The sequence below is a fragment of the Oxyura jamaicensis genome, chromosome 14 (assembly GCF_011077185.1).
Source record: "Oxyura jamaicensis isolate SHBP4307 breed ruddy duck chromosome 14, BPBGC_Ojam_1.0, whole genome shotgun sequence".
Classification (NCBI taxonomy): Eukaryota; Metazoa; Chordata; class Aves; order Anseriformes; family Anatidae; genus Oxyura; species Oxyura jamaicensis.
In genome coordinates this window covers 11,312,395-11,338,447 of record NC_048906.1, presented here as the reverse complement: position 1 = coordinate 11,338,447, position 26,053 = coordinate 11,312,395, and the positions used below count along the sequence as shown (strand labels likewise).

Below are 26,053 nucleotides of genomic sequence, written 5' to 3'. Positions count from 1 at the left end.
GTGCAGGGCGCAGCCCCACGCATCCCCTCCCAGGATCCATCCCCCCCCGGGACCCATCCCCCCCCGGGGCCCACCCCCCCCCCCCGGGCGGGGCCCCCCCCCCCCCCCCCCCCCCCGCCCCGCCCTCGCCCTGCGGAGCCCCGCCCCCTGCCGTCGCAGCGCCCGGCGCGGTGCATGCCGGGAGTTGTAGTCGCGGCGGGGAGGACTCGCTCTCCCGGCGTGCCCCGCGCCGCCGCGGGTAGGGGCAGGGGCAGGGGCAGGGGTACGGGTGCGCGTGCGGGCCGCTCCCCGCCGCTCCGCGCCCCCGGCCGGCCCCCGCCGCCGCCATGGGCTCCCTGCTCAGCCGGCGCATCGCGGGCGTGGAGGACATCGACATCCAGGCCAACTCGGCCTACCGCTACCCGCCCAAGTCCGGTGAGCGTCGCGGCTTCGGGCACGGGGCCTCCGCGGCGTCTGGGGGCGGCCCGGGCCCCTCGGAGCCTCCCCCCCCCCCCGGTACCCGCCCCCCCCGCCCCTGAGGGGTGTGGCGCCGTGAGGGGACGTTGGGGCGCCGACCCCTCCGCACCGCCTCAGCTCCGGCCAGGGGCAGCGGCTGGCACCCGTCGGCGTCCCGAGGGAGAAGTTCGGCGGGGTTGGGGTGCCAGCGGTGACACTGGGGTGCCAGCAGCGATGTTGGGGTGCCGGCACCGATACTGGGGTGCCAGTGGTGACATTGGGGTGCCAGTGGTGACATTGGGGTGCCAGCGGTGACATTGGGGTGCTAGCAGCGATGTTGGGGTGCCGGCACCAACACTGGGGTGCCAGTGGTGACACTGGGGTGCCAGCAGCGACGTTGGGGTGCCAGCGGTGACGTTGGGGTGCCAGCAGCGACATTGGGGTGCCGGCACCGACACTGGGGTGCCAGTGGTGACACTGGGGTGCCGGCACCAACATTGGGGTGCCAGCGGCGATGTTGGGGTGCCAGCAGCAGCACTCCAGGGAGGTGAGGGTGAGCCCGTGACTCACCTCGTCCCTGGCCCGGCTCGGCTTGTTTCATGTGTTTTCCTTATCCTTCCCACGAAACAGTCCCAGGTGCTCTTTTCTCCTAGGACGGCCGCTCGCCCACAGGTGCCTGTTTATGTGCTGCTGCAGGCTTTCCAGGCAGGCTCAGCGAGCTGCAGAGCGCCAGCCCGAGCTCCCTGCCTCCCATCGGGCAGGTGCAGCGTGGCCTCGCTCAGAGGCTCGGCTGCTGCCTGTGCTTTGTGGCCGCGAAATCGCCAGGGCCGTGTGATGGAGGGAGCCAGGTTCCCCCTTTCTGTTGGGAGGAGGTGGAAGATCTTCCCAAGCGGAGCCCTGACATCCTCGTGCCTTGCCTTGTCGCAGGTTTGCACGCCGGGAAAGGGCCCGGAGCTGTCTGCTGAGCTCCGTCTGTTGTGTCGTGGGCCCTGCTAGCGAGTTCCCTACACACAGAGCTTGCACCTGACTTGTGCTGACGCTTGGAAAGGATCTTAGATACAGGCTGGATTAATTATTGCTACCGCATACGATGAACATTAAACTGCTTCTCTGAAATCCTCATCCTGGTGTTTCTGTAGTGTTGTAATTACCCGGGCTAGGATTAACGGCGTGTTGTGTTTTAGCAGCGTGTCTGTAGGCGCTAACCGGGGCGATGGGGTCTGGTCTGCGTGTTGACGTGCACCCAGGAGGGCTCTGTTGTCCTCCGTGCTGTCAAAAAGCGTTCCGTGTACGGCACCTCCCTTGTAAAACCAAGCAGCTCTTGCTTCAGTTGATTTAAAAGTATTTATATCTGCTGTAAAGGCAATCAGGTGCCTGTTATGGTGGCTGAGCTTCCCACTGCACGTGCTTGTGCGCTCCCTGAAGGCCTGCCGGCTGGAGGCTGCACCTCTCTTTGCTTTCTTCAGGGTTGTCTGACGAGGGGTCTGCTGACTTCAGGAAGGGAGAAGGGCTGTTGGAGCTCGAGGTCGCTCCCTGCAGAAGAACAGGTCCTGAACGCTTCTAGGCTGCGGAGTGAAAGAAGGTCCCTGGCAGAGCAGGGGGGGCTGTGCCGCTGGCAGCTCCTTCCCGTGTTTTACAGGGGGGCGTGCTGAGAAGGGCACTGCCCCTCCGGTCCCGCAGTCCTCAGGCGGTTTGGCTTGGGCCTGGACGGTCGGTGGTGAGTGGCACGGGACGGGGCAGCACGACGTGAGCACTCCGGTTAGATTGATTTCATGAAGCTCGCTGGAAACTGCACAAGTTCCCGGGCTAAAGGACTGCTAACGTGACCGTGTCGCTGTGAGCCCTGTGCTGCTGCTGGAAGGAGCCCGCGTCGCCATCAGGTGCGTGACGCGTTGCGGTGTGTGCTCAGGGGTTCTGACGCCCCGGCGCTCCCCTGGCTGCTCAGCCCTTACCCGTGAGGATGCGGAGAGGGCAGGGAGCTCTACCCCAGCTCACTTGTGTGCGGCGCCGAGGCCTCTCTGCCACCTCCGGGGTCCTTTCCCTCGGAACCCAAACTGCTCTGGGCTGTCAGCAGGCGCCTGGGCGACTCTGCTCGGCTGCCGTCCGTGGCCGGGGTTGCTTTGGAGGACGCAGGTTCGCATTGTGGAGCCATAAAGCCCTGTTAGCGGGTGGGGAAGAACCCAAGCCCGACGCGTAGGCATCCCGGCTGTAATTCAAGCAGTCTGAGAAGGGAGAAGGAAGGCGCTGCTTTGGGCAGGCTGCACCCAGCCACGGCACCTTGTTGAGTCACAGCCGGTCGCAAACGCGGTGACGGACGGTCGCTGCTCTGTTGATGTTTGGTGTGGTTATGACTGGTCGTGCTCTGGGGTTGTGGAACCTGCCTCGGTCCTTAGGAAGCAGAGTCACGAAGGAGGCGCCAGCAGGTCGTCCAGCAGCCGTGCTGCGACCGCTACGCGCTGTGCTAGTTGGGAATCCGGCTCGGAAAATGCCCTGCCTGTTCCTCCGAGGCTCTGGGTGCGGATCGTCCGCGCCGCCCCTCCTGCGGCGCGGGGAGATGGGGCCACTGAAACGCCGCCAGGTGCTACCCCTTCCCTTCTGTAACCCCTCTTCCCTGGCACCTTTTAACCTTCCTCGCTTGCTTTATGGAGACTGTGAGCATTGCAGATGCCTGCCCAGGTGGACCGGAGTTGGAGAAGGGCCCGTTGGTAGACAAGAATTCCTGCCTCCGTGAAACGGGCTGCAAAAGGCTGATCACAGGAACAGCTCCCAGTCCTCGCTCTGCTTCTGTGCTGAAAGCAGTAAAACGATCCGTGGTGCTGTGTGCAGCCTCGGTGCACGATGCTCCCATCGCTTTAGCAACCAGCGAGCGAGGCACCAGTGTTTCCTGCAGCTCGTTCGTCAGCTCGGCTCTCGTTCCAGCAAGCTCGTCTGCAGCGCGGAGCGGGTGCACGTGCCCTGGAGCTGGCTTTCCCCCTCTGGAGTAGCCTCTTGCAAGAGCACTGCAGAGCGTGGCCTTTGGGGAGCAAAAAGCTGGGTTGGAGCTCTCTGAAACCAAACTGGTGTTTGGGCACGATGCTTTGACAGGAGAAAGAGCAATTGTAAATGAGAGCCCCTGAGCTGTACCCGGTCCATCGCCTTGCTCGCAGCTCATGAGCCGCGCGTGCTGTGGGACAGAAATACCTTCCCCCCGTTCCTCGGCCGCTCTGCAGGACGCAGCACTGCGACTGCCGCCCTTCTGCCGGGACTTGATGCCACCCCGTGGCTGCCCCCTCCTTCCCAGCTCCTCGCGGGCACCTGCCTGGCGGGCTTGCGGCTCACAAGCAGCGACTTCTGTCACTTCTCCGGGTTGCCACGCTGTGGCTGTCGGTGGCCTCGTGCCGGGGAGGCGAGGGGCTTCTTCCAGGCACTGCTTCCGACTGCGCCCAGCGCCTCCCTCGTGTGCGGTGCTGGTGTGCGTGGCTGAGAGCTCGGAAAGGAGCCCGCCTCTTTCGCTTCCCCAGTAACTCTAATAATAGCAGGGAGCCTAAGCTGTCATCGCCTTGCGCTCTCTTGACCGTGCTACCACCTGCACTTTACCTACCTCAGCAGCGTCCCCGTCCTTGTTCTTTTACCTAATATTCTCCTGTGTTTCGTGCCAATCTAATAGGGGCAGTAAGGTTTAGGGCAGGTTGAAGTTAAAGGCAGGGCACGGTTTCTTCTTTGCTCTCTTTTGTTTCTCGTTCCACGTTTCGTACGCACGTCGCTGCTTTTCCTGGCGCATTTCTGGTTGTGGCGGTTCTGTGCAGGACTAATCCAAAGACCTTTTCTTTTTTTGGCTCTGCAGTTACGGAGCTCTGTGGGAAGCTGGGCTTGCACAGGGCAGGCCAGGGGTGTCGTACAGGCTGGGGGATGGATGGGAACGGGGTCCTCGGGGCAGCACGGTCTGGATAAAAGCCTAACGCCGTGTGTGCAGTGGAGCTGGAAGCTGACCCCCCGATGCAGATGCAGCAGGGTTTTAATGCGTTCTTACAGACGTTACGACTTCTGTCAGTCGTGTGCCAGGTGTGGGGAAGCAAGGCATCCCGGTGACCAGAATTGCATGGAAGGAAGAAGAAACCTCCTCTTTTCCTTCTTGAAGTTTTCTTGAGGCTTCTCTGTCCTGGCAGCCCTTGGTGTGATCCTCACACGAGTGCTTTCCTGAAGCATTTCGTCTCCAGCTCGGGCAAAGTGTCAGCTGCTGGTGACAGCAGGTGAGAGGAGCAGCGCGGAACTTTGCTCCTCCCTTGAGAGCTCCAAACTTCACACCTTGTTCTAGCAACGGGTTTCGGAAAGCTTCAGGCCTGGGGGCGGTGGCATCGCGCTGGCTCTGGCCGCTGGCGTTTCGGACGGAAAGACCGAGCGAGGGACGTGAATTCACGTTGTGCTCGCGATGCCGTGCGTGTGTTAATGTCAGCGTCCTCCCTCATGCCTTGACCATGCTGGTTACGCATCGCGGCGTTGCTCTGGCCCCAGGAGAGAGCCTGGCCCCCTTTTCACCCGAAGGTGCTGGGAAGACTGCTTGGGATGTTGTCTCAAAGCAGCCGTCTTCCCGAAGGTGCTGGGTCTGCGGCCGCGAGCAGCCCTCCGTCCTCCGGCTGCGGGACGCGGAACTGCCCCGTGGAAAAGCCCTGCTCAGAGTTTGTGGTGTGGAGAGCCCAGGGAGTGCTGTGACACGATGATACGGCGTCCCTGGAGCCTGGGAACGTGCAATGCACAGGAAAACCCCCCGAAGTCTCGCTGGCCGAGCACCAAATGCCTCCACGTGTGAGGAGTGAGCTGTCTGACTCCGATCCCTGATCATCGGCGGCTGCGGTTCCGAGACACCCTGCACGAGCGTTGTCTTCACGGTTAATCAGATGAGATGCTCCAAAGCACAATCCTGCCTGACCCACATAACGTGAAATTAATTCCTAGCCCCCAGCGTTCGTCACGCTGTTCTGAACCTTGTTCGAAGCATAAAGCACCGCAGTGTATCTTGTGTCGAGCTAGCCGTGCTAGGAGACTGCCTGCAGAACGGATTATTTTTAACTTGTTGCTTCTGGGAGGGTTGGGAAGAGGTTCTCTGTCACTTGGAGCACCTACATTTCCTTACGTGGGCTCTGGGTAGATTCTGGACTGATGCTGAGGTCGGTGGTTGTACCTGGAAAGGCCGACGTGGTTCTGTAATGCAGCCATCTGGATGCTCGTCAGCTGAGCGCAGCCGTCGGGAGCGCTCATCGTTAAAGCGCTGCCATCTGCGCAGAGGAAGAAAAGACTTTCTTGAAGCATAAAGGAAAAAAAGCCTTAATGGAAAAACCAGAACCATTCATGAAAGCCCTTCCATTGCGGAGTAAATTACGCTTGCTCCTAGCTAAAGGGGCTGCAAATCCTTCTGTAATGCCCCCGGAACCATCCGGGTGGTTTGTGGCTGCTGTGACTCGTTTTAAAACAAATGTTACGCTGTCTGTGCGTTGCAGCTAGCGAAGTGAATGCATGTTTGGCTCAACCCTTATGCCCCAAAATAAACAGATGAAAAGCCTTCAGGGAAAATGACTTGGAGGGAACCTCTTCGTGCTCTCCTGATACCGCCCCCTCTGGACACGGAACTGCAGGAAGTTCACACGTAGGCGTTTTCCCAGAGTCTCTCTGGAAGATGTGCTCCCGTATACCTGGGTGGGTGCGGTGTGACTTTGCAGGTAACTGTGCTCCAGAGTTAATTTGCAAAGTTAATGATTTAATTCAGAATCCCAGTGGCCTTGCACGCCCATCTCCTGCAATTTGTGCCGTGGTGCTCAAAGGAACAAACCTGTGGTGAAGCTCTCAGAGCTGAGGTTCGGTTCCGTCAGTCCCAGGGCTTCTCTCTTCCAGACGTCCGTGTTCTGCATTTAGAGCTCCCGTGTTGGTCAAATTCAGGAGCTGGGCACGTTGCCTAGCAGGCACAGGAGAGGTTTTGTGCGGCTCTAGCCCTGGGAGATGCCCAGCAGGAGCTCCTCTGGTGCCGGAGAGAGCCCGAGGAAGCCCCTTCCTCCCCTGAGCAGGCCGGTGCTCCGTGGGGGACTGGGAAAAGGGGGAAGGATTCGCCAGGACTGAGGAGGGTTGAGAAGAGCCGTCTGTGTCCTGGAAACAAGCGGAGCGCGATGCTCTCTGTGCAAGGATTTATTCCAGGGTGATTTTTTTTCTGCTTCTGCTGTTGGCAGTGGCCTTGTGTAGTACAGGGAAGGAGAACTAGCAAGTGTTTTTGTGTCGTGTGCTCTTGAATACTTGGGAATTGAGAACGGCACAGGCCAGCTGTTCTCTAGGAAGCATTCGTTTAGATTTTTTCGTAGAATATCCTGAGTTGGAAGGGGCCCATGAGGACCATAAAGTCCAAGTCCTTCTGTTCCCTGGTGTTTATTATTATTATTTTTTCTAGGAAACTACTTTGCAAGTCACTTCTTCATGGGAGGCGAGAAGTTTGACACCCCTCACCCCGAGGGCTACCTTTTTGGCGAGAACATGGATCTAAACTTCCTTGGGAACAGACCCGTTCAGGCAAGTTCCTCTATTCTGTTACACTTCTCTGCTCAGAAAGTCTCTTCTTCAGATTTCCCAGTCGGAACGTGGGGGTACTTTGGGGCTCACAGATACCTTACGAGACTAAAAAGCTGCCTGCTCCAGCGCTTGGCTTGTTCTTTTGTGGGAGCAGGCAACAACACTGGCGTGAGGGGCAGGTAGGGATTTCATGCAAGGATCATGTTTGAGGTTTCTCTTGCATCTCAGAACTGCTTACAACCAACCAAAAGGTGAGGAGCCATTTGGAGATGTTTTCAGAGTGCCGCAGAGGAAAGGGAGAAGAGCTGCTTGCTTTGCCAGCTGTTTTCCTCGATGTTTCTGGAGCTTCAAAACATGGAAAAGAAACAAATGATGTAACGGCTCTCATCTTCACAAAGCTGGCAGGATTAGTTAATTCGTGCTCGTACAGCTCAGAGGGAGTTTAGTATCATCCTGTTTTACAGCGGGGGAAACTGAGGCAGGGACGGCTGTGCCCTGGGTCTTCTCATCTTCTCAAGACCGTGGTTGTTTCAGAGGGCTCCGCAGGGGAGGACAAGCGAGCACGCAGAGAGCCGCTGTTTAAGCAGGAAGTGCAGATGAGCAGCAGAATTAGGAAGGAGGGACTTCACATGGAAATTCTTCTGGGCGTAACAGTGCTGTGCAGGCTTGGGGATGCTCGCCAAATATCCTGTGCTGTCTGCGTGCAGGACCCATGCAGGACAGCGATTAAAAGCCGACCGCTTTTCCTTTGCTCCGTGACTTCCAGTGACAGCAGAAGACACAACTGTTAGTTAAATCTCCCGCGTGCCTGTGGCTGTAGGCACTAACCCTGGAGTCTCAGAGTTAAATCATCTGCATGTCTCAGCCTGGGTTTCCTTGCAGACATCCTCGCACTGAATTTCGTCATTTCTTCAGAGGGGAGTGGGTGAGAACTCTATTAGCACAGTGGGACGTTTGCCAAGTAGGCTTAAGAGAGGGAGGCTGTCGTGGTATATAGCTTGCCTATGTAAAGTTAATGCCCTTTGGCAGCTCCGATTAATCTTCAAGAGAAAACGCTTGGAACATGCAGCAGCAAAACTACTTGGTGGAATTGGGCCAATTTCTCTTTTTTTTTTTTGAATAACTGAGGTCTTGACTGCTGTGCGCACAGCAGTGCCGCTGACCACAGTGTTGAGCAGTCAGGTCGCAAAGAAAGTGAAAGCCAACCCTGTCGATTCTCTGCTGCTTGTGGCTGTGCCATGGGATCATCTGTGGCATTCTCCTGTTGGTCAGGAACCAGCATGTTTTCTTTCAGGCTCTGTTTCTTGTCCCACCGATGTTTTTGAGACCTGAGCGGACAGTGCTGAAGGGTTGTGTCCTGGAGCTGCCCCAAAGCTCAGCAGAAGCAGCATTTGTCTGCCTCTTCAGCAGATCCCTCATTTCTAAGGAGACAGGTGTATCGGTGGTCCCTGATGCTTCCCCTCCACATCAGTCACGCTGCCTGGTAGTTCCGCAGTGCTGCGGGGCCCTGGGAGCTGTGTGTTCGAGGGACCACAACCCTCGTGCAGCTGCTGGTTACATCCAGAGGAACCTCCAGCCTGAAAGCGCGTCCCGGAGCTCTGTCTTTGTGTCGTGCTGTTGCTCTGAGGTGGTGTGCCTGCATTTCCAGTCTGAGCACCTGCCAGACCTGGCAGCTGGGTGTGCACGCGTTTCTGCCTCAGAGTGCCCCGAGCAGGCGGGAGGCGCAGCCGTAAGGGTGCTGGGCCCCGCAGCACTCCTCACACTGCCCCGTGGGGGTTCTGGGACCAGCGTGGAGAATCCCAGCCTGAAGCCACGTCCTCCTGTGTTTAAGGACAACCTGTGAGAGAAGGTCTCTTGACTGTGAAATAGGCTGAGACCCCCTATTCCTGTCTCTCTCTTTTTTTTTTCCCCCGGAACATTTGCCTCATTGTTTCAGAATAAAAGAGTTCTCCCTGGTAATCCAGAGCCTGTGCATGCTGATTAGCAGCCACATCGCTGTTTGCATGCTGTAACACACATGAAAGCTGCATTTCCTCTGCTCAAGCTGGAGGTCATTTCTTTAGTGGAAATAAAAGCTAAACAAAAGCTCCTGAGAGCGAGGCTTTCTAGACTGCAAACTCAGAGTGCAGAAAAAGAGCTTGTGAAAGCGCCCCTTGTTGAAGGACGTGCTCCTGGTTTGAACTACTGCTGGGCCAGAGCACGATTTTCACTCTGAAGCAGGCTTTATTTGTCCGTAAATATAATTCTCTGTTGCTGTTCCTTGTGGCCGCTGTTGTACTGAGCACGCTCAGAGGTGTTTCTTGATTGGGGTAAATTGTTTGTCAGGTAGCATGCTGCTGCCTTCAACTGTACAATAATAAGACAATCATTTGCATTTTTATTTCAGTTTCCCTATGTAACTCCAGCTCCACATGAGCCTGTGAAGACACTGAGAAGTCTGGTGAATATCCGCAAAGACTCTCTCCGCCTTGTGAGGTACTGTTCTTGCCCGAACTCTTTGTTTCATTCAACCCAGCGATTGGTATCCGGGGCTAAACTGAATTCAATCAGGTTTTGAACAAATAGCTGGATCCCAAATCTTTGTTTCATCAGAGCTTTCGTGTAGTTCATGTGCTCCTAATCTGTATTTCAAGAGAGAACCAGCGTCTGGTCTCTGTCTACAGGAGAAACGAGAGTGGTAAACAAAGCCTTGGTTTTTGCCTGGAATCGTTAGCACAAATGGAAGATATTAGTCAGGTCAGTAAACCTTGCAGACAGATTCCATTCTGCATTGTTGTGCAAGCCAGCAAGTAGTTGTTTCTGGTGCAAGTCGCTGGCTGGGAAGGCTGATTGGTCTTGAGTGAAACTTCCTCAGGTTTCTTCTGCTGCCAAGATTAAGTTTGGTCGTAGCGTTATGTGCTTGTTTAAATGGCTTGCGTCCCGTCAGCAGGGGAAGGAGGTCTGGGTAATCTTGGAGATCTCTCACCTTTCACCGCTTAACGCTGAGATCTAAAGCAGCGCTAGCAAAAATGTGAATTCTGGGTTAAGTGCAATGGTTAACACAGCCCTTGGGCTGCCCGCTTCCAGACATATGGCTGAGGAACAGGGGCCCAGCGCACAGCGCTTTGTTTTGGTCCGAGCGGCTGGGCAGGTGGCCAGCCAAAGCATTTCTCAAAGGTCCTCGAGTCGCTCTGAATTCTGTGTTACGGGCACGGGGCTGGAGTACTGGCAGGGGGCCAGCTTCAGCTCTCAGCCAAGGTGATTCTGAGCGCATGGCGTAATGTGAGTAATTCGAGTCATAGCAGCGCAAAACACGAGTTTGTTTTTCTCTTTTTTTTTTAAATACCAGTGGTTTCAAAACTGTTTGAATAGGAAAAGAAGGAAGAACGTCTGAAGAAGCAACCGCTGATGAACTGCTCCGAATGCTGTCCAGCTTTTTCAGGGTGGGAAGTACTTCTCTAGACAAAAGTCTCCCTTTCCTCCCAGGACTCGCTGTGGAAAGGGCGTTTCATTCTCCTTTCAAACGTCCGCATACACAGCACAACATCTGTTGGAAGCCGAGGGGAAAGTGGCCTTTTTCAAAGGGAGCGGGCTTGCTGTGAATGGAGGAGTTGGGCGGGTGTAGTACACGCAGCTCTGTCGCTTTGCTTTCTGTGAGTTCACGTCCTGCCCTCCCAAGCAGAGCTGTAGCTCCTGGGCTGTTGGGAGTGTAACGTCCAGGTACCTTGGCAGTGTCTTTGCACTGACAGGGTTTGCATCCCTTGTAATTCCCTGTACTGTTGATTCTTTCTCTGCCTCATGGGCTCTCCAGGCTCTTGTGCTGCTGTGTTAGTGCTGACGCCAGCACCACCATCATTATTCTATTTCATTTTATAACAATGTAGACCCAGAATGGGATTTTAATTGCCAGTCCCCAAGGGCGCATTCTGTCTTGTGCTTTTCCACCGATCTGGGCTGGAGACGCTTCCTTTCTCCCTCTGTACACGTAAAGACACTTTGTGCCCTCTCCATCCGGATTTATAGGCAAGCAGCGGTTAAACCTTGGAGGTTCTTTCCAGAAGCAGTTAAATTTTCACCTCCTTCACCAAATAAAGTAATGTTGAGCTGAGTGTTTAGGTACCAGGTAGATTTTGATGGTTTATCAAGCCATTTGGTCCTTGCGAGCCATGAGGTTCTGCTTGTGTTTAACTGAAAATCCCTTGATCACGTCTGAACAGGGTGGTGACCCATAATTTGGAGTATAGAGCTTTGTGGAGGAACAGGAGGAAATCTTCACCCAGGCTTTCTGCCCTGCTCTGACCAGACAAAATCCTGAGCCTTGCCAAATCCTGAATATTTAAAACAGCTTTGGAGAGAAGCAAAACTCCTGTGGATATTGGTGTCGAAGTTCTGAGTCTTTGATGCCTCGTGAGAGTGCTTAACTTCCAGCAGGATGAGGCTCTGCGAGCCTCAGAGGAGGGTAGCACGAGTTTTGCTGTTAACCACGGGCAGAAAAGTCTTGTGTCTGTCTCGTGCCCCTCTTGGTCCTGGCTTGAAGGCTGTCTTTCAGAGCTGAAGTACCTCGTGGGCTGGTCCAGACTCCCCAAAGCAGAGGCACGTCCAGTTGCAGGAGGAAGGTCAGCTCACGAGGCAGTGCGTTTCCCGCTGCAGTTGCACCCTGGCTCGCGCTCTTCTTCGGTGTGGTCTGTGGAGCAGATCATCATGGCACAACAATGTGAAAGCTCGTAGGGATGTCAGCCAGTTCTGACTTCATGTGGTGATTGCCCTGTGGATAAATGTAATCCATTTATTCACATATCTCATGCTAAGTCCCACAGTACTTAACATTTACACTGCGTGTCTACCAAGTTGTCGGTCAAACTTTTTAATCTCTTCAGAGGATGAAATCAGGATCGACTTGACCTGTTTCTGTAACACCGTCATGGCTGCTGTTAATTATATCTTTATCTTTTAATTCTTTAACAGACAAGCAAAAAGATGCAGTATTTCCATTGCTTTATCCAGAAGCGACGTCAGACCAAGTGGTCCTCAGCTCCCTTGGTCATCCTGCTTTGCCTTTTTCATCTTAGCACTGGGTCAGCTATTTGTTCTCGGAGGTGGTCGGTCTCTTCTGCTCTATACAAGTGATTGTGAAGGCTGTGATTAACTTGTGTGCATGACCAAAAGGCACACCTAGCAAAGTCACAGGTTTCTAAATCTATGCATGCATCTGTGGCCACCTCACATCATCCTTGTCTGTAGGTGTTGACTAAATAAACGTACACTGTAAGCTTTGAGTGCAGGTGGAGACAGAAGAGCTCTTGAAACTTCTGAACCACCTCCTCGTATGCCACTTTTGTTGTAAAGATGGGAGGAATGCAGCATGTGTGGTTTTGTCTTGTTAGTCCCCTGAAGTTACATTCCACTGCTCCTGCACCTTCAGGTGGAACATGAGATGTCTCTGCCTCTCAAAGCATGCACCGAAATAGTCTTTGCTTGTTCCTTGGTCCAGCTGCTGGCTGGCAGAGCTGCTTATGCAGTCTTTCCTCACATGAAGTCCTTGTTATGCGGCTGACATTTTCCTTGACCACCAGCACCAGGCACGAAGATGGCAAGATGTGTATGCAGCCTTGCCGTGGCTGCCGCTGTTCAGACACGTGTGCTTTGCCCCTTGCTCCGGTGATGCTGCTCCAGGCAGACAGGGCTCTGGCTCTACTACTTCGCAGCAGGTGCAGCCTACAGCAAACCTCTCACCAGGTACTTGGTTACAGTCAGCACTCAGGGGTTATCCAGGGCACCAGATCTGTTCTAGTCCAGGTTTCACCCCTTTTCTCCTTGAAAGTGTGGGAGCATGTTCTGAATGCTGGCGAGGAGGTGCAGAGGTGAAGCTGGGAGCATGAGAGTTCCTGTTCTGACCTAGGTGAATGTCTGGCAGAAGTCTCATTTTGAGCTCTCCAGCTCCTTCAGACAGGAATGCAGGTGTATGCCATAGAGATAACCATTTGTTGAGGTCACGTTGTTACAAGTGTTTACAAGGTATTTGATTATACGGCTCTTAGACTTTATTTTGCACCTTCTGTATTAATTCGCTGGAGCTGAACGTTTCATTCTTGTTCAGCACATTAAGTAAAATTCATGCTGGAACTCTCTTGATTAGGCAGCGGTTATTACATCTCAGTGAACCTGGTAAATACGGATTCCCTTGACAATTTTTAGATTGAGTTATGGAGGTATGCCTAGCCCATTCCTGGCTCATTCCATCAGTGCAGCGTGTTTGTGGAGGCCCTTTAATGAAGGGAGAGGCTGAGTGATACTGTGAAGTCAGGGATGGTGCCAAGCTGCTTCTGAATAGTTCAGCTGCCTGGCTTTGACCCAGGCATCCTGGCAGTGAAGCTGCCGCTGATGGACGGTGGGACTGGGCAACAAAGCAGTGTTGTTGTACGCTCCTCAAAGCCAACCCGCTGCGTTCACCACTCCTACACAGCACACGAACCAGTGGTGGTACCTGAAGTTGTAGGCTGACGGTGGGATTTGAACTTACCTTTAAGGATCTGCTTCTGCTCTGCCGGTGAATCACATCCTCCCCGTCACACGGTGCTCAGGGGCAGGGGAGCTCTCCACGCGGTACGTTGCGTTTGCTGCTTGTTCCAGGATCTGTTGCTCTCCCTGGCCATTGGCGTGCCGTAGCTCACTGCTCGTCCGGTGCCGTACCTCGCTGCCCTGTGTGCTTCACACCAGCTGTTCTCCTGGGGCAGGGAGAAGGAGCAATCTGCGGTGGTGATCAGCCGTCGCACGGTTGGATCCAGCTGTCCAGTAGCCCCAATCCAAGTTATGACTCCCCTTATGTTTATTGAAATACCTTGTCATTTTTGAATTAGTTATCATGCATCTGTTTGGCAGTTGAATGCTTAATTTTTATTTCTGTAATAAATGTATGTAAGCTTCAGTCATGAACGTTTCTTCTCCTAACGTTTGATGTTCAGTAGGTCACCTTGGCTCTTTCCAAGGCTGTCAGACCGGGTAAGATCCCTCAACATCATTTCTGCGTAATTCACTTTGGACAAATAACTTAATACCTGTCATAATAACTTTGGACAAATCTCGGAAGAAGTCTCCTCAGAGGAAAGAACGGAAATCTCCTGGGCATTGTGGAAGCCCGTGGTGCCTTGCCTGCCCAGGAAACCTAGCCTGGGGAACTTTTGTCCTGATTTTCAGAGTGAACTTTGTCACTAATGAAGGCCTCGTGTTTTAATCCTCTGGCGTTGTCTTTCAGGTATAAAGATGATGTTGACAGTCCTACTGAGGAGAATGGGAAGCAGAAGGTCCTGTACAGCCTGGAGTTCACGTTCGATGCGGATGCCCGTGTTGCCATCACAATCTACTGCCAGGCTACGGAGGAGTTTGTCGGTGGCATGGCAGTGTAAGTCCTGGGCTTGTGGGCATGTGGAGGGGTACAGGAGCTCTTGGGCGATAAGCACATCTAACATCTCTTGTTAATCACCAGTGAGACAATGCTGCCACAGGTGAAATCTCAGTTTTGTTTTATATGTTCTGATAGCTTTGAATATTGCTTTCACTTCCTTCCCCCACAAAGTCAATTTCCTCTCTCATTCCCTTTTTGGTTCATCTTTTGGGTGTGGGGAAACCATTCTGTGTGCAACAAAGGAGAGGAGCTCATGGCTGTATGCTTTGTAAGCAAGATGATTTATGAAATTAAACAAAAAAACACCATAGTTTCCCCTCAAACACTACCTGTTTTTTCCCCATCACCCGGGTCACTGGATTTTTATGTTCCCTGTGATGGGAGCATCTGGGCCACCAAAGGGAAGTTCAGTCTGACATTTACATAGCGAATCTGTGTGGAATTGAGGCCCACCTAAAGCCCCTTCTGGGGTGAACGACCACCTCAAAACAGGCTATTGAGAGACGGCTGTTAGGAGGGTTTACTGCCCAGAAACCCTGACTGTATGCTTCCTGCTAGGTACAGGCTGTTTTGGGTAGCTGTAAAACGAACGGTCCAAATGTGGTCAGTGGAGTCTTCCCCATATGTTTCATTCTAGTAATGCATCTGTACAAATTTTCCAGCCTTTTTATCTAAATCACATTTAAACCATTCCAATCAACACTGTATCCAGTAAGAGTACAAAGTTTCCCCTCTCTGTTAAGGGTTAGGTTGGCTGAAACTTGCTCTTCCTTATGTGTGGTAGGTATCCTGGAGCTGCTGGTACATTACTGCAAGCTCCCAATAACCATAGGACAAAAGAATTCTTGTTCTATGGGTAAAGGAAGGTTCAGGCTGCAGAAGCTCTTGGCTTCTTCTAGTAGAGGCTTTTGGCTGATCAGCAGCTCTGTGCACGCAGCGCTGACGGCTTCTGCAGTTGTGCTCTTGATTTAGGGGTAACGTCAAGTTTCACTTAAGTGATTTTCAGAGGTTTCAGCAGGGAGAAATGTATGAAAACCATAAAATGGCTTGTGTGCTTTATGCAGAGTATAAACAGCCCACTGATGATCAATGAGAGAGGTAGTTTTAGAAGTGAGACGAGCTCGATGCTCCCATCCAGATGTGCGTTCCTGCGAACTGGAGGATATCCTGATCGAGGATTTTTGTTTAGGCCCTTCTTTTCCGTTGAAGCCTGTGGCTGCCTTTATTTTGGGGGAGGGAGTGAATTAGCTCTTTCTAAGTGCTTGAAAAATCTCTCTCACCAAACTCAGAAAACCTTTTCTGTTTAGATCCAGGTTTTCCTGAGCAGAGCTGAATGTAGCATCAGCATCACGCATGGGTGCCTTAGAAATCCTGATAAAGTTTCCGTGTTCTGTCTCTTAGGTCCTTAGGTTTCCTGTGAATTTAGTGCTAGTGAAGTGTTGGAATGGCAGCCTTGGAGATTGAAGTCCTCTTTTCCTAATACAGGTACAACGTGGACAGGCGACCAGTTTCCCTTGTGCTGCCCTGCAGAGCATTCCTTGTGCTTTGAAATAAGAAGGAAACCGTCTATGGGCTAGTGGGGAGAGCTGAGGGCCTCTGTGGCCAGGGTGGATGCATTTATGGTGTCAAACTTCAGGCATGGCTGAAGTGATCTAAAACAAGACTTGCTGATTTATATCACTCTTGTTTTGCATACTCATTTGTTAGTTTATCCCAAATGAAAATTTGGTTGCCACTGAGCAGTAACAATGAAACATTCGCATTTACAACTCAGTGTAAGCTTCAGATCAAACTTTGTACTATATTTTATGAAGGCTCTAAGTCTAGAAAGAGTATGCATATAGTTTTGAATTTATTCTTTCTGACTCTTACATTTTCTTGTGTTAGAATGTTATTCTAAAAGAAAAATGTGGTTTTTAGTTTTGTTTTTTAACCAAGCCGTGCTGGGGTGGAAAGTACAAGTTTATCACCCAAGACCAGCACTTGTTGGTTTAACTGCTCTGCATTGGACTTTTTAAAGGCTATTAAGACAAGTTTTGCCTTTAATGATAGCTGTAATACATCCATTAAGCTATTATTGTATAGAACTAATTGTTTCTGGACTGTGTTGTCACTTCTGTAACTAGTAGCTCTGTCCTCTCAGAACTCTATCGGTTGATAGGAGGTGGAAAACACAGTTTCTGGTTCACTTAAGAATGTGTTTCACTGAAATTTCATACCATGCACTAAGCTAGTGGTTGCCCCCAGTTCTGTTGTCTGTTCTTTAAAGCTTATGCAGCAAACATACCCAATGGCTTTTAAATTTAGTTCCTGGATGGAGTTTCTGAAAATTAACATAACTGTCAACGTCAGAGAAAAATATTTTTGAAAATACAAAGTTTTTAATCCACCCTGCCCATGGTTCACCAAAAGATGGATCTCTGTTCAGATGATGGAGGAGAAGCCTTTGTTCATGAACCCTGCCTGCCTCTGCACGAAACCAGGATCTGCAGTCGGACGTCGTTCCTTGCTAACTAAACGGGGCCGGCGATACTGAGCTGCCTGTTAGGGTGGGAGCAGTCCCCAGTGCACAAAACCTTTATGTTGAAAGTCAAAGCACTTGGATTCTGCTCTTGCTTCCACTGCCGGCCTTTTATTTAATAAGCTATACTTTAATTTCCCCATAGTATAGGAGTAATGAAGCGTCTTGTTTCTGCTCTGGAGTTCTCGGATGATAAATGTTACATAAGAATGGGGCGTGAGGGGCTGTACCAGAAGCCAGTGAACTTTTTGGAAGGCATGATCCTGATTTCATGCAGATGTGTAGGTAATAACGGCTGAGGGAAGTGAGATACAAAGACTTTATAAGCTGCTTTAATTCAACCCAGGCTATTTTTCCATGTGGAAGTGGCTCATGAAGCATGTCTTGGGCTAGTGCAGCTGCCCGAAGTAGGCATCTCTGCTTCTCTGGATTTGCTGGCTGCTAGTAAAAAAAAAAACCTTTTGAAGCTCTGATTTCAGCTTTGCAAAGCAATTCTGAAAGGGCAGTGCTATAATTACTTTGATTTATTATTTTCAAGTTCTAGTGGAAAAAAAAAATCAGGCTGAGTTCTTAGAGCTCTAAGTGCATTTCTAGTGCATTAATGGGAATGCAGCTTCCCCTGTGTGGGGTGGTAGTTTTCCCTTTTTCTCCATTTATTTTGGTGCTAACACCTACATTTAAGGAACAAGCATGTGCAAAAGCTGCACTGTGTATAAATTCTAAACTTTATTGTTGTGTCCAGTGCTTGTGAAGAAGACTCTCTTTAAAACAAAACACTTTTTTTTTTCCACTTTCCTGAATTGATGCTAATCCCTAAAATGGGAGAAACTTTCTGGACCATTGTCTAAAGCAGAAATTTCCTCCCAGTCCCTGGCCTGCAGCATGGCTCCTTAGAAGTGCTAAACAAGTTATTCTTGCTTCTCTGCTGGAAGAACTGCTGAACCTGATGGCATCCGGGATCCTGATAGCATCAGCGCTCCTGCTCCTGTGAAACTCCTGCTGGGAACATTGTTGTGTTCGTGCAATTTGGAGTGGGAGGAGGGCTGCGAGGGGAGGTGGCTCTCAGTGAACAGGGGCATTGCTTGTTGTAGTGCCTTTGCTCATCTTGGAGCCGTGGCACCTGCATTGCCTGCATTTTGTAGGCCTGCCTTAATGATTAGCTAGCCATGACCAAAGGGAAGTGTTTCTGCAGTCCAGGAAGCTTCCTCCTAGAATTGTTTGGGCTCCGTTTAAAAGCTGCTGGCTTTCTCGGTATGGGCCTGTGCTGCCTGTACTGACCTGTCTCAGAGAGCATTCAGCAGACGTTCCCAGAGCTGTGTTCAGCTACGCTGTTTCCCAGCCAAAATCTTGGTAACGTGTAGCTCCCAACCACCGTCCTCTCGTCCTGAACCGCTGAACTCTGAATTTCACAGGGAGCTGGATTGTCACCGCTGCGGGGCCATAGGTGACCAGTACAGTGTGGAGGAAGCATGCGTGTGGCTGTTTGTGGTTGTAAAGCTGTCTACACCTCTGGCCATATTCCTATGGAAAGATGTCCAGTGCTTTCTGGTGCTAGGGCAGATATCTGTAGAAGTCTCTTGGACAACATGGGAATTAGTTTAAATCTGGAAGGGACCTCTGCTTTGACCATCGAAATATCTTTGCCCAGTTAGGGTGAGCTCAAGGGCTCTTTATATGAAAACACATTAGTTCTCAGAGGACCAGTGGGTGCATGACCCAGAAGATAACAGAGACCAGATCTACCTGTGTCTGGAGCCTTTTTAATGGCAGGGAATTTGCGGTGATCTGCTTCTGAACAGCTCAGGACCCCCATTATCCTTAGTTTTATTTATTTTTGTGGTTGTTTCCATTGTCTTTGGGAAGTTGTCAGATTGGCCTGCTTTGCTTGTGTTTCCTATGGCAGTCCCGCCAATGCGCTTTAGCACAGAGTCTTCCCTGGGGACCTGCCCTCATCTTTGGTTAGCAGTGGGTGTGCTCTTGGGGAGTTAGTCTGTAATCTGGCTGCCTCGGAGAGCGTGATGTTTCTCAGTTTGTCCTTTTCTTTGGCTTCAGCTTCCCTGCAGCTGGGTAGAAAGCAGAGAAGAGCTTGGCTGGGGACACCATGGTAACTGCTTGACTGCTCACCCATGAGGACAAGGCTCAGTGGCATTGAGGCAAAACAGTACCTGTCACCTTCAAAACCGTCCTACAAACAGATTTCCTGTCAGAATCTGTGATGCTAACTGGGTTTTCTAGTCAGAGAGGCAGCTCTGCCCCCCTGGTGGAGGGGTTCAGCCATCTCACGCAAAAGACTTGCTGGATTATTGCAGTGTTCCTGGACAAGGAGTTTGAGGAGACTTGAGGATGCTGCGGGCTCAGCTGGTGCCAGCAGCGTGAAGGTCACTTGGCCAAGGTAGATCAAGGAGTGGGCTCTAACAAGTTGAGCCTTGAAATGGAGAAATAACTCCTGGGGGAAACAAATGGAGGAGACTAGCGATGGCATTTGGGATGATGCAGTTCTGGAGACTTGTGGCCTGTGCTGCAGGGAGCGAGCTGGGCAGAGATGGGGGCAAGATGTTTGGTGGGAGAGAGAACCTTGGATGTTGAGTCAGAAGGATATTTTAGGGATGGGGAATTAGTGAATGATGGGGTTTGATCAGCGTGGTGAACTCTGGGGCACAGGTTTTGGGCAGGCCAGAGGAAGTGTGCATGCGGGAGCTAGGCAAAGGGTGACCAGGATGGGCTAAAAGAATCTCTGCCTTATTGTATGGGAGGCATGAGCATGCAGGTGCAGAAGCTGTATATCAGCTACTTGCTAAGCCTGTAATTTCCCTCAGATAAATGAGAGGAGGCTCTATTGCGTTGTCGTTACAGGGCTAACAGTACTTCTCAGCAGTTCCTAGAGAACAGCTAGTTGAAGGAATTCCAGATCATAGCCAGCCTTTTCCTGCAGTGAACATTCACATGTTCATACCCTCACATTGGTTTTAGCAGACAGGTATGTTTTTTGGAGCAGGCTACAGAGGCATTCATATTCTTTTTGTGTGTGCTCGCTGAACTCATCCTTTCCTTTTCTGGCAGAAGCCCCGATGTGCTCACTATTAGGCTGTTCCTGGGAGAGCCCCTAGGAATTTTCCAGCTGTAGGTATCCTGCTGACTAGCAGGAAGGATTGTGCAGTTAAAACATGACAGGAGTGGTTATTTCCTCAGGGGAAGAAGTCAAACCAGCCCTGTAGCTGGAAGCACTTAAAACAGCCAGCTCTGAAGACATGAACAATCCAGGCAGATCAGGAGCTGATGATAAATATGACGTGAGAGATCTGAGTTTTGCAGTCCATTCTTATGACAAAGAGATTCCTCTTTGGGCAGAAAAGATACTCTCATGTCCTAATAATGTTGCCAGACTCCGTTTCTTCATTATAGAGAGACAACGCAATGAAAACAGTCCAGTTTAGCTCTGTCAGTCCTTGCCCTTTTTTAGGGCTGTGCTGTTTGTGTTGCTGATGCACAAATGGGTGTATTGGAATTTTTAAAATCCCATTTCCTTGTTTGTTTTGCAATGCCTGCTACACATTGCTAACATCCTACCACAGTCTTTCAAGCTGACAGTGGACGTAACACTGCAATAGATCATGCATTTCATCTGCGTGTGGAGATTTGAATAGTTGGTTCACAAAATGAAATCCAAGTGAAATGTGTAGCTCAGCGCATGGCTGTTTTCAGTAAAGCTTGTGTAGGAGAGACAGCGGCACTCATATTCCTTTGGTTATTTAATAGCCCCTGTCTATTCAGAGCCTTTGAAAGGTGCTCTTGCTGTTTTTGGCTGGTGACTGTGGTGATTAATATGAATTCTTTGTGCAGAGAGATTTCTTCTGTGTGAAGAAATCAGAGGCAAGTGCTGTTTTCTGCTAGGCACAAGCCTTTACAGCCAAAGCCTGCTTTGATCCATGCAGACACCAGTCCCCTAGGGACTGCAGAGTACAAAGTCCACATGTTGGAAAGCTAAATTCTATAGACTTCATTGAACAGACAAACCCTCTGTCTTTAATAAGAGTTCAGGCCTTTGTGCCTCTCTCTGTAGCTGTTGTGTAAGTACCAGCTTTGAAGCCCGGTTAGAGCCGTGAGTGCAGCTCTCCCTGCAGTAAGCTCAGCAGCTGAAGCTGGATGTCTGCAGGTGCTGGAACAGGATGTGGATGGCGAGGTTGCAGTTGCATGGTAAGGTGTTTTTTTCCCCCTGGCCTGGAGCGGAAGTTTAATCCTGGGTGGAGGTGGGGAGGAGGAGAGAGCACGTGTGGCAGTGACTGTAGCACACCAGCTGAGCACCTGATTAACTTCCAAACTGCGTGGGAGATCCTTTGGGCTGGATCTTGCCTAACTCTAAGACCTGGGTCTATGGCCTTCTTACATTTTGTGTTCCTTTTATCAATAAAAAATCACTTTGCGTTATTTGGGACGCTTGTTCAACTTCCTTCTTCCCCGAAAGCTGACCTGTCAGGTCCTGTACCAAAACAGGAGATGTGCAGGTGGAAGAGAGAGGCTCCAGTGTGCTTGCTCCACATCAGCTCCTGCCCCCTTTGAACATCAGCAGAACATGACTGGCTCCCTCCTCATCACTTGTAAGAGGACATGGAGCCTGCCAGGCAGCCACAGCCTGCAGCAGTGGAAGAGCTGGTTCCTGAGTTCCTTCTAAAGCTCCTGTGCGGCTCTTCAGTAACTCTGGTTTGTCTTCAGTTCTCTGCAAATTGCCAAGCAACATCCATAGCTGCGCTGAATGAAGAGGACCGTTGTCTCGTTGAGAGGCTTCTCCAAGTGCAGGCTCTCGCAGCTGTTAGTAATCAGGAATAGTACCTTGGGGCCATGGTGCTACTTGCATCCATTTCCTTGTGTGCTTTCCTCTAAGGAAAGGGGACTGGACAGCGCTGTGTGCAACTGAGGCTCCCGGATGCATTCTTTTTGCACTTCCAGTGAGCCTGTGGCAACAGAGCTCAGCTCAGCAGGTTCCCAAGCACCAGCATGCCCCTGGTGGTTTGGGAGCTAATTAAGGTGCCCAGCAGCAAGCCTGGACTGGGTCTAGGGAGAAGCTGCTTGAGCCACAGGTTGAGCTTCTCCTTGCAGGCGGTGAGTGCTTCTCAGCTGATAGTGGAGAAGTGAGACTTGGGAAATAATTTTAAATTATTTGCTGTTCTCTCAAAATCCTTGTGCTGCAGCATCTCATCTGCTGGTTTTGTTATACAGCTTGTTTGGGGGGCTGGAAGGGTTTGGAAGGGGGAGGAAGCAGTCAACATGAGGTGTAAGTTTTGCTCTGTGGGAGTAGAGATGTGTCACAGAGTTTACAGGAGGAGGTGAGATGCACGAATCCTGCGGACAAAGCTGGGGGTTGCTGCTGCAGGCAGTCGTGTGGTACCTGGCATTGTTGGCGATTCTCACAGCTGTCTGCGATATCTGAGCAAACAGGTTGAAAAAAGCACGGACCGGGATTTCTGTTTGGAACTGATCTGATAGGACAAATCCCACTTCTTCGTTGTTCTGAGCTGCCAGCGATCGCAAGGCGGTTTTGTTAGGTCTCCCTTCTGGACTGTGAGCTGTCCTAGTGCAGTCTGGAAAAACTGCAGCCCAGATGTTCTGATTTCAGCCCTTCTGCAGGGAAGGGCAGTGCGTTTCTTCTCTGGTATCCTCTATAATTAATACATGTTCCCTTTCTGTCATGTCTCCTTGGTTCTACAGAGCTTCTTCACCCTTGCTTGCCGTAAGCTCACAGCACCTAAGGCAGGGGAGAGAAGACTTGTGAATGCACCACTGGTTGCTGGCTGCAGGTCTCCAGGCATTCAGTCCGAGTGTTCACATCCAAGACTGACATGCTTTTTGGCAGTGTGGACTAGACAGTAAAAATTTCGAAGGCAGAAATCCCTCTTGGTTCACTTGGGGAGGCTTCCTTGATGTTTTTGTCATGCTCTTCAGCTAAGGAAATCTGTGTACCTGGGTTATGTCCTTTCTCAAGGACGTAGAGCAATGCGTGCCAGCAGAACATGGATTACACATATTTTTTCAGCAGGCCACATGAGTGGCAAGCAACATGAGTGATCTGGAGGGATGTCAGAGTTGGCATATTCTTAGATACTTTGAGAGCTTTTTAATCAGTATTTCTGAAGGGGCTGTGTCTTATCTCAGCAGCTCCTACATCTCTTGATTGTGATCTGGTTTTCTGTTAAATATTTGGTGAGAACCTTATGTGACCCCATTTCTGCTAAGACTTCTGTGATTTTTCTCAGTAGGGACCCACTGCATGCTCTAAACTTGGAGGAGATTTCTGCCTGGTGCAGGAAACTGTCCAGATGAGAAGATGCTAAAACATTCTTCATGGCCAGCCTGATGTGAGCTGTGGGACTTGTTGCTAATACCTCCTTGAAGTGAAAAGGCAGATGGGTGGATTTTCTCATTAGTTCGATCCTTTGTAGTCATGGTGTGGACAAGCAGAGATCTCTGCTAAGTGCAGGTCCTCCTGCCTTTGTGGCACTTGCCACGAGCACATTTACGCCCTTTTCCCAGTGCTGCTGCATCCAGGCCATTTCCGACCACCTGTTCCTCCTGTGCCCTTCAGTTCCAGTACGTTCCTGACCCGCTGTCACCATAGATAAGCCCCTTTTCCATCCCCTGCCTTCCCAGCTGCACAGAGGGAATTGTGCCTCTCTGCAGAGCTGGGAAGCTTTGAGAGAGCCACAAAAGGAGCCAGATACAGGCTTACTCTATTCATTGTGCTTGACAACTCAGTAAATAAAACTTCACTCAATCGCTCGCTCTGTAAGTCACACATAAAAGATCTGTCGTTCTGATCTCTCCCACACCGTGCTTTAAATGCAAAGGATGGAGTGAGACCTTCTAGTAAAGCAGCACAATTTCAGTGCAGTTCAAAAGTCTTTGAGGGTAAGGTATTGTCATAAATAACAGGGCACCTGCCTCGGCAGGAAGAGCAGTGCACGTGGTGATCCTGGTCTTCATCGTGGCCTCTTAGAATTTAACACGGATCTTGTGACACTTGATAAGCCTGGGAGACCATTGCCTCCTGGATCCTCGGAGGGTGCTGGAGCTACACTAGCTTTCCAGGGAAACGCAGCAGATCGTGACAGTGGGGAGCCTGGATTTTCCTCTTGGATATGAGAGGAATTAATAAGTATTCATCATCCACTGGTATTCAGGTTCTTACAACTTCAGCTGCCAAATGAATCTTAATCGTTGCGCTTTAAATCTCTGGATTGGATGATGCCGGCCTGAGCCCTGGAGGGCAGCCAGCCATCCCTGGGGGCTCCTGCACTCTGACATCAGGTAGGGAGGCCCATAACTGGTGGGGGTATGGGTGCTGGGAGCCTGTCCCCCCAAGCCAAGCTGGGTGGATGTAGGAGCGGGGTTCCTTTGGCCTCTGCATCAGCTGGGTCCTGAGAATGTGCCTTGCTTTAGGGAGGTTAAGTTCTGAACGCAAGAGAGAGAACATGCATGAAACAGTTGCAGGAGCTGTGCTTGGCTTTAGGCAGGAAGCAGGGGCAGCTGCTGCGCCTTGTCCTCCAGCCACTGGTGACCGTGGTCGTCTCCCCCGTTACATTCTCTCTGCACATGCACTGATCCTCTTACATCATCCGCGCTCTTGAGTGTAAACTTTCCATAGCTTCTTTTGCGGGTTTAAGGCTCAGGCGTGCCTGCTCAGGTCATCTCTGCTGTCCTCCAGCTCGGCCTTTTCTTAGGCAGATGGTCTCAGGTGTGACGCTCGCTTCTGCAGCTCTTGCCTGACCGTGCACCTTGAGCTTCTCCCGTGGCTTTTGCTTCACCACCTCTGGAAGTGAGCTGCCCAGCTCTTGCTCCTTGCTTACAGAAAGCAGAAGGTATTACCTCTGAGGCAGAAAAGCTTGGAATTGCTATCCTCTTCTGGTGTGCTGCACTCCTCCACAACGTGTGGTTAGGCTGAAGCAGCTCAGAGCTTTCCAACCTTTGCTTACGTAGCTGTGGTTTGTGAGCTGTGTCTGTATTTCAGGACAGCTGAACATCCTCAGGAGTACAGAATCCTGTTTTACAAGTAAGGATTCTCTTTTCTTCGCTTTTGTGCATGCTCTGTTAACTGCTCTGCTCAACACGGCTTCACGCTGAACAGGCCGCAGCAAAGCAATGCCTGGATTCCCCTCTGGTGCTGTCCTCCGTGATATCCCAGTTGAATTAAGGAAAAACTCAACATAGGATTCCTGGTTCTAACGCGACGCCTGGCCCTGTAGCTGACCGGTTGGGCCCTGGGCTGACTGGTTGGGCCCGGACAGCGGCAGTCAGGTTTGAACGGTCGGCAAGGCTTCAGGTTTGCAGCTGCCCAGCGATGTTTGCAGTGGCTGGAGGCCAGCACCCTCCCAGGCTCGCTTTGTGGAGCTCTGCCTAGGAAGTAAGGGTTAGTGTGTAGAAGGGAGAACATCCTATTGTCCTGAGCGGCTGCTGACATCGTTCCTGTCGAGCTGGAGCTAGACCTGTCTGTCCGTGTGCTGGGGGAGGTCTGTTGTTTCTGCAGTGCCAGCCTGTAGGACGAGGGCTCTTCTGCTTTTTGTGCAGTTTGCCAACACACTCTGAGCACGCTGTTGGTAGGTCAACAGCACAAAGGCTTTGGAGGTAAAACCAGCTTCAGATGTTCCCACCCCGCTTTGGAGCCCGCTGCCTCCCCTCCTGTGCCGGACCCAGCACTGTGAGAGGCTGTGCGCCTCCAGCTCCGAAACCACCCGCCTGAAAGGGGCAAAAACCCCTGGTTTGCCACTGAGGCCCGCTGCGAGTCACACAGCACGCGGAGACGGCCAGCGGGAGGTGAAATGTCTCTTGGGGCCAAAGGTGCCGAGTGGGCTCTGCGTGCAGAAGATGCTGGCTGGTGGCTGTGGTCCCCCTCTCAGAGGTGTTTGGCGTGTCAGTGCCGGGGCTTGGGACAGCGGGAGAGCTGTGACTCTTCCCTTTGTGGCGCGGAGGACTGATGGGGTCTCTCCAGTGGTGGTGGTCGCCGCGGGGCGTCTCTGGGGAAGCACGTGAGGAATGTAAAGGGCTGGGGAGTCAGTCTGAGGGGACCTTGCCCACCGGGATGATCCCGTGCCGAGCAGTGTTTCTCACTGCAGAGCTGTCCTGCAGAGCCATGGGAGAGCTTTTGGTGCCATGTTGTGTGCTGACGCTGTTTGATCGGTCCTCTTTCTTCCTGGGTTACC

General features: G+C 51.6%; 1 protein-coding gene across 4 annotated transcripts in view; it reads left to right on the top strand.

The window, feature by feature from the left end:
• The first annotated feature begins 233 nt into the window (after nucleotides 1-233).
• The window catches only part of MGRN1 (mahogunin ring finger 1), a 54,122-nt gene continuing 28,302 nt past the window's right edge, over nucleotides 234-26,053 (top strand). For 2 of the 4 annotated variants that reach the window (XM_035339384.1, XM_035339387.1), the window contains exons 1-4: nucleotides 234-414; nucleotides 6,845-6,963; nucleotides 9,350-9,438; nucleotides 14,195-14,341. In XM_035339384.1, coding sequence (XP_035195275.1) covers nucleotides 327-414; nucleotides 6,845-6,963; nucleotides 9,350-9,438; nucleotides 14,195-14,341 — 443 coding nt within the window. In that variant the 5' untranslated portion in view covers nucleotides 234-326. The remainder of the gene's footprint in view (nucleotides 415-6,844; nucleotides 6,964-9,349; nucleotides 9,439-14,194; nucleotides 14,342-26,053) is intronic. The other 2 variants (XM_035339385.1, XM_035339388.1) reach the window with 2 other exon arrangements.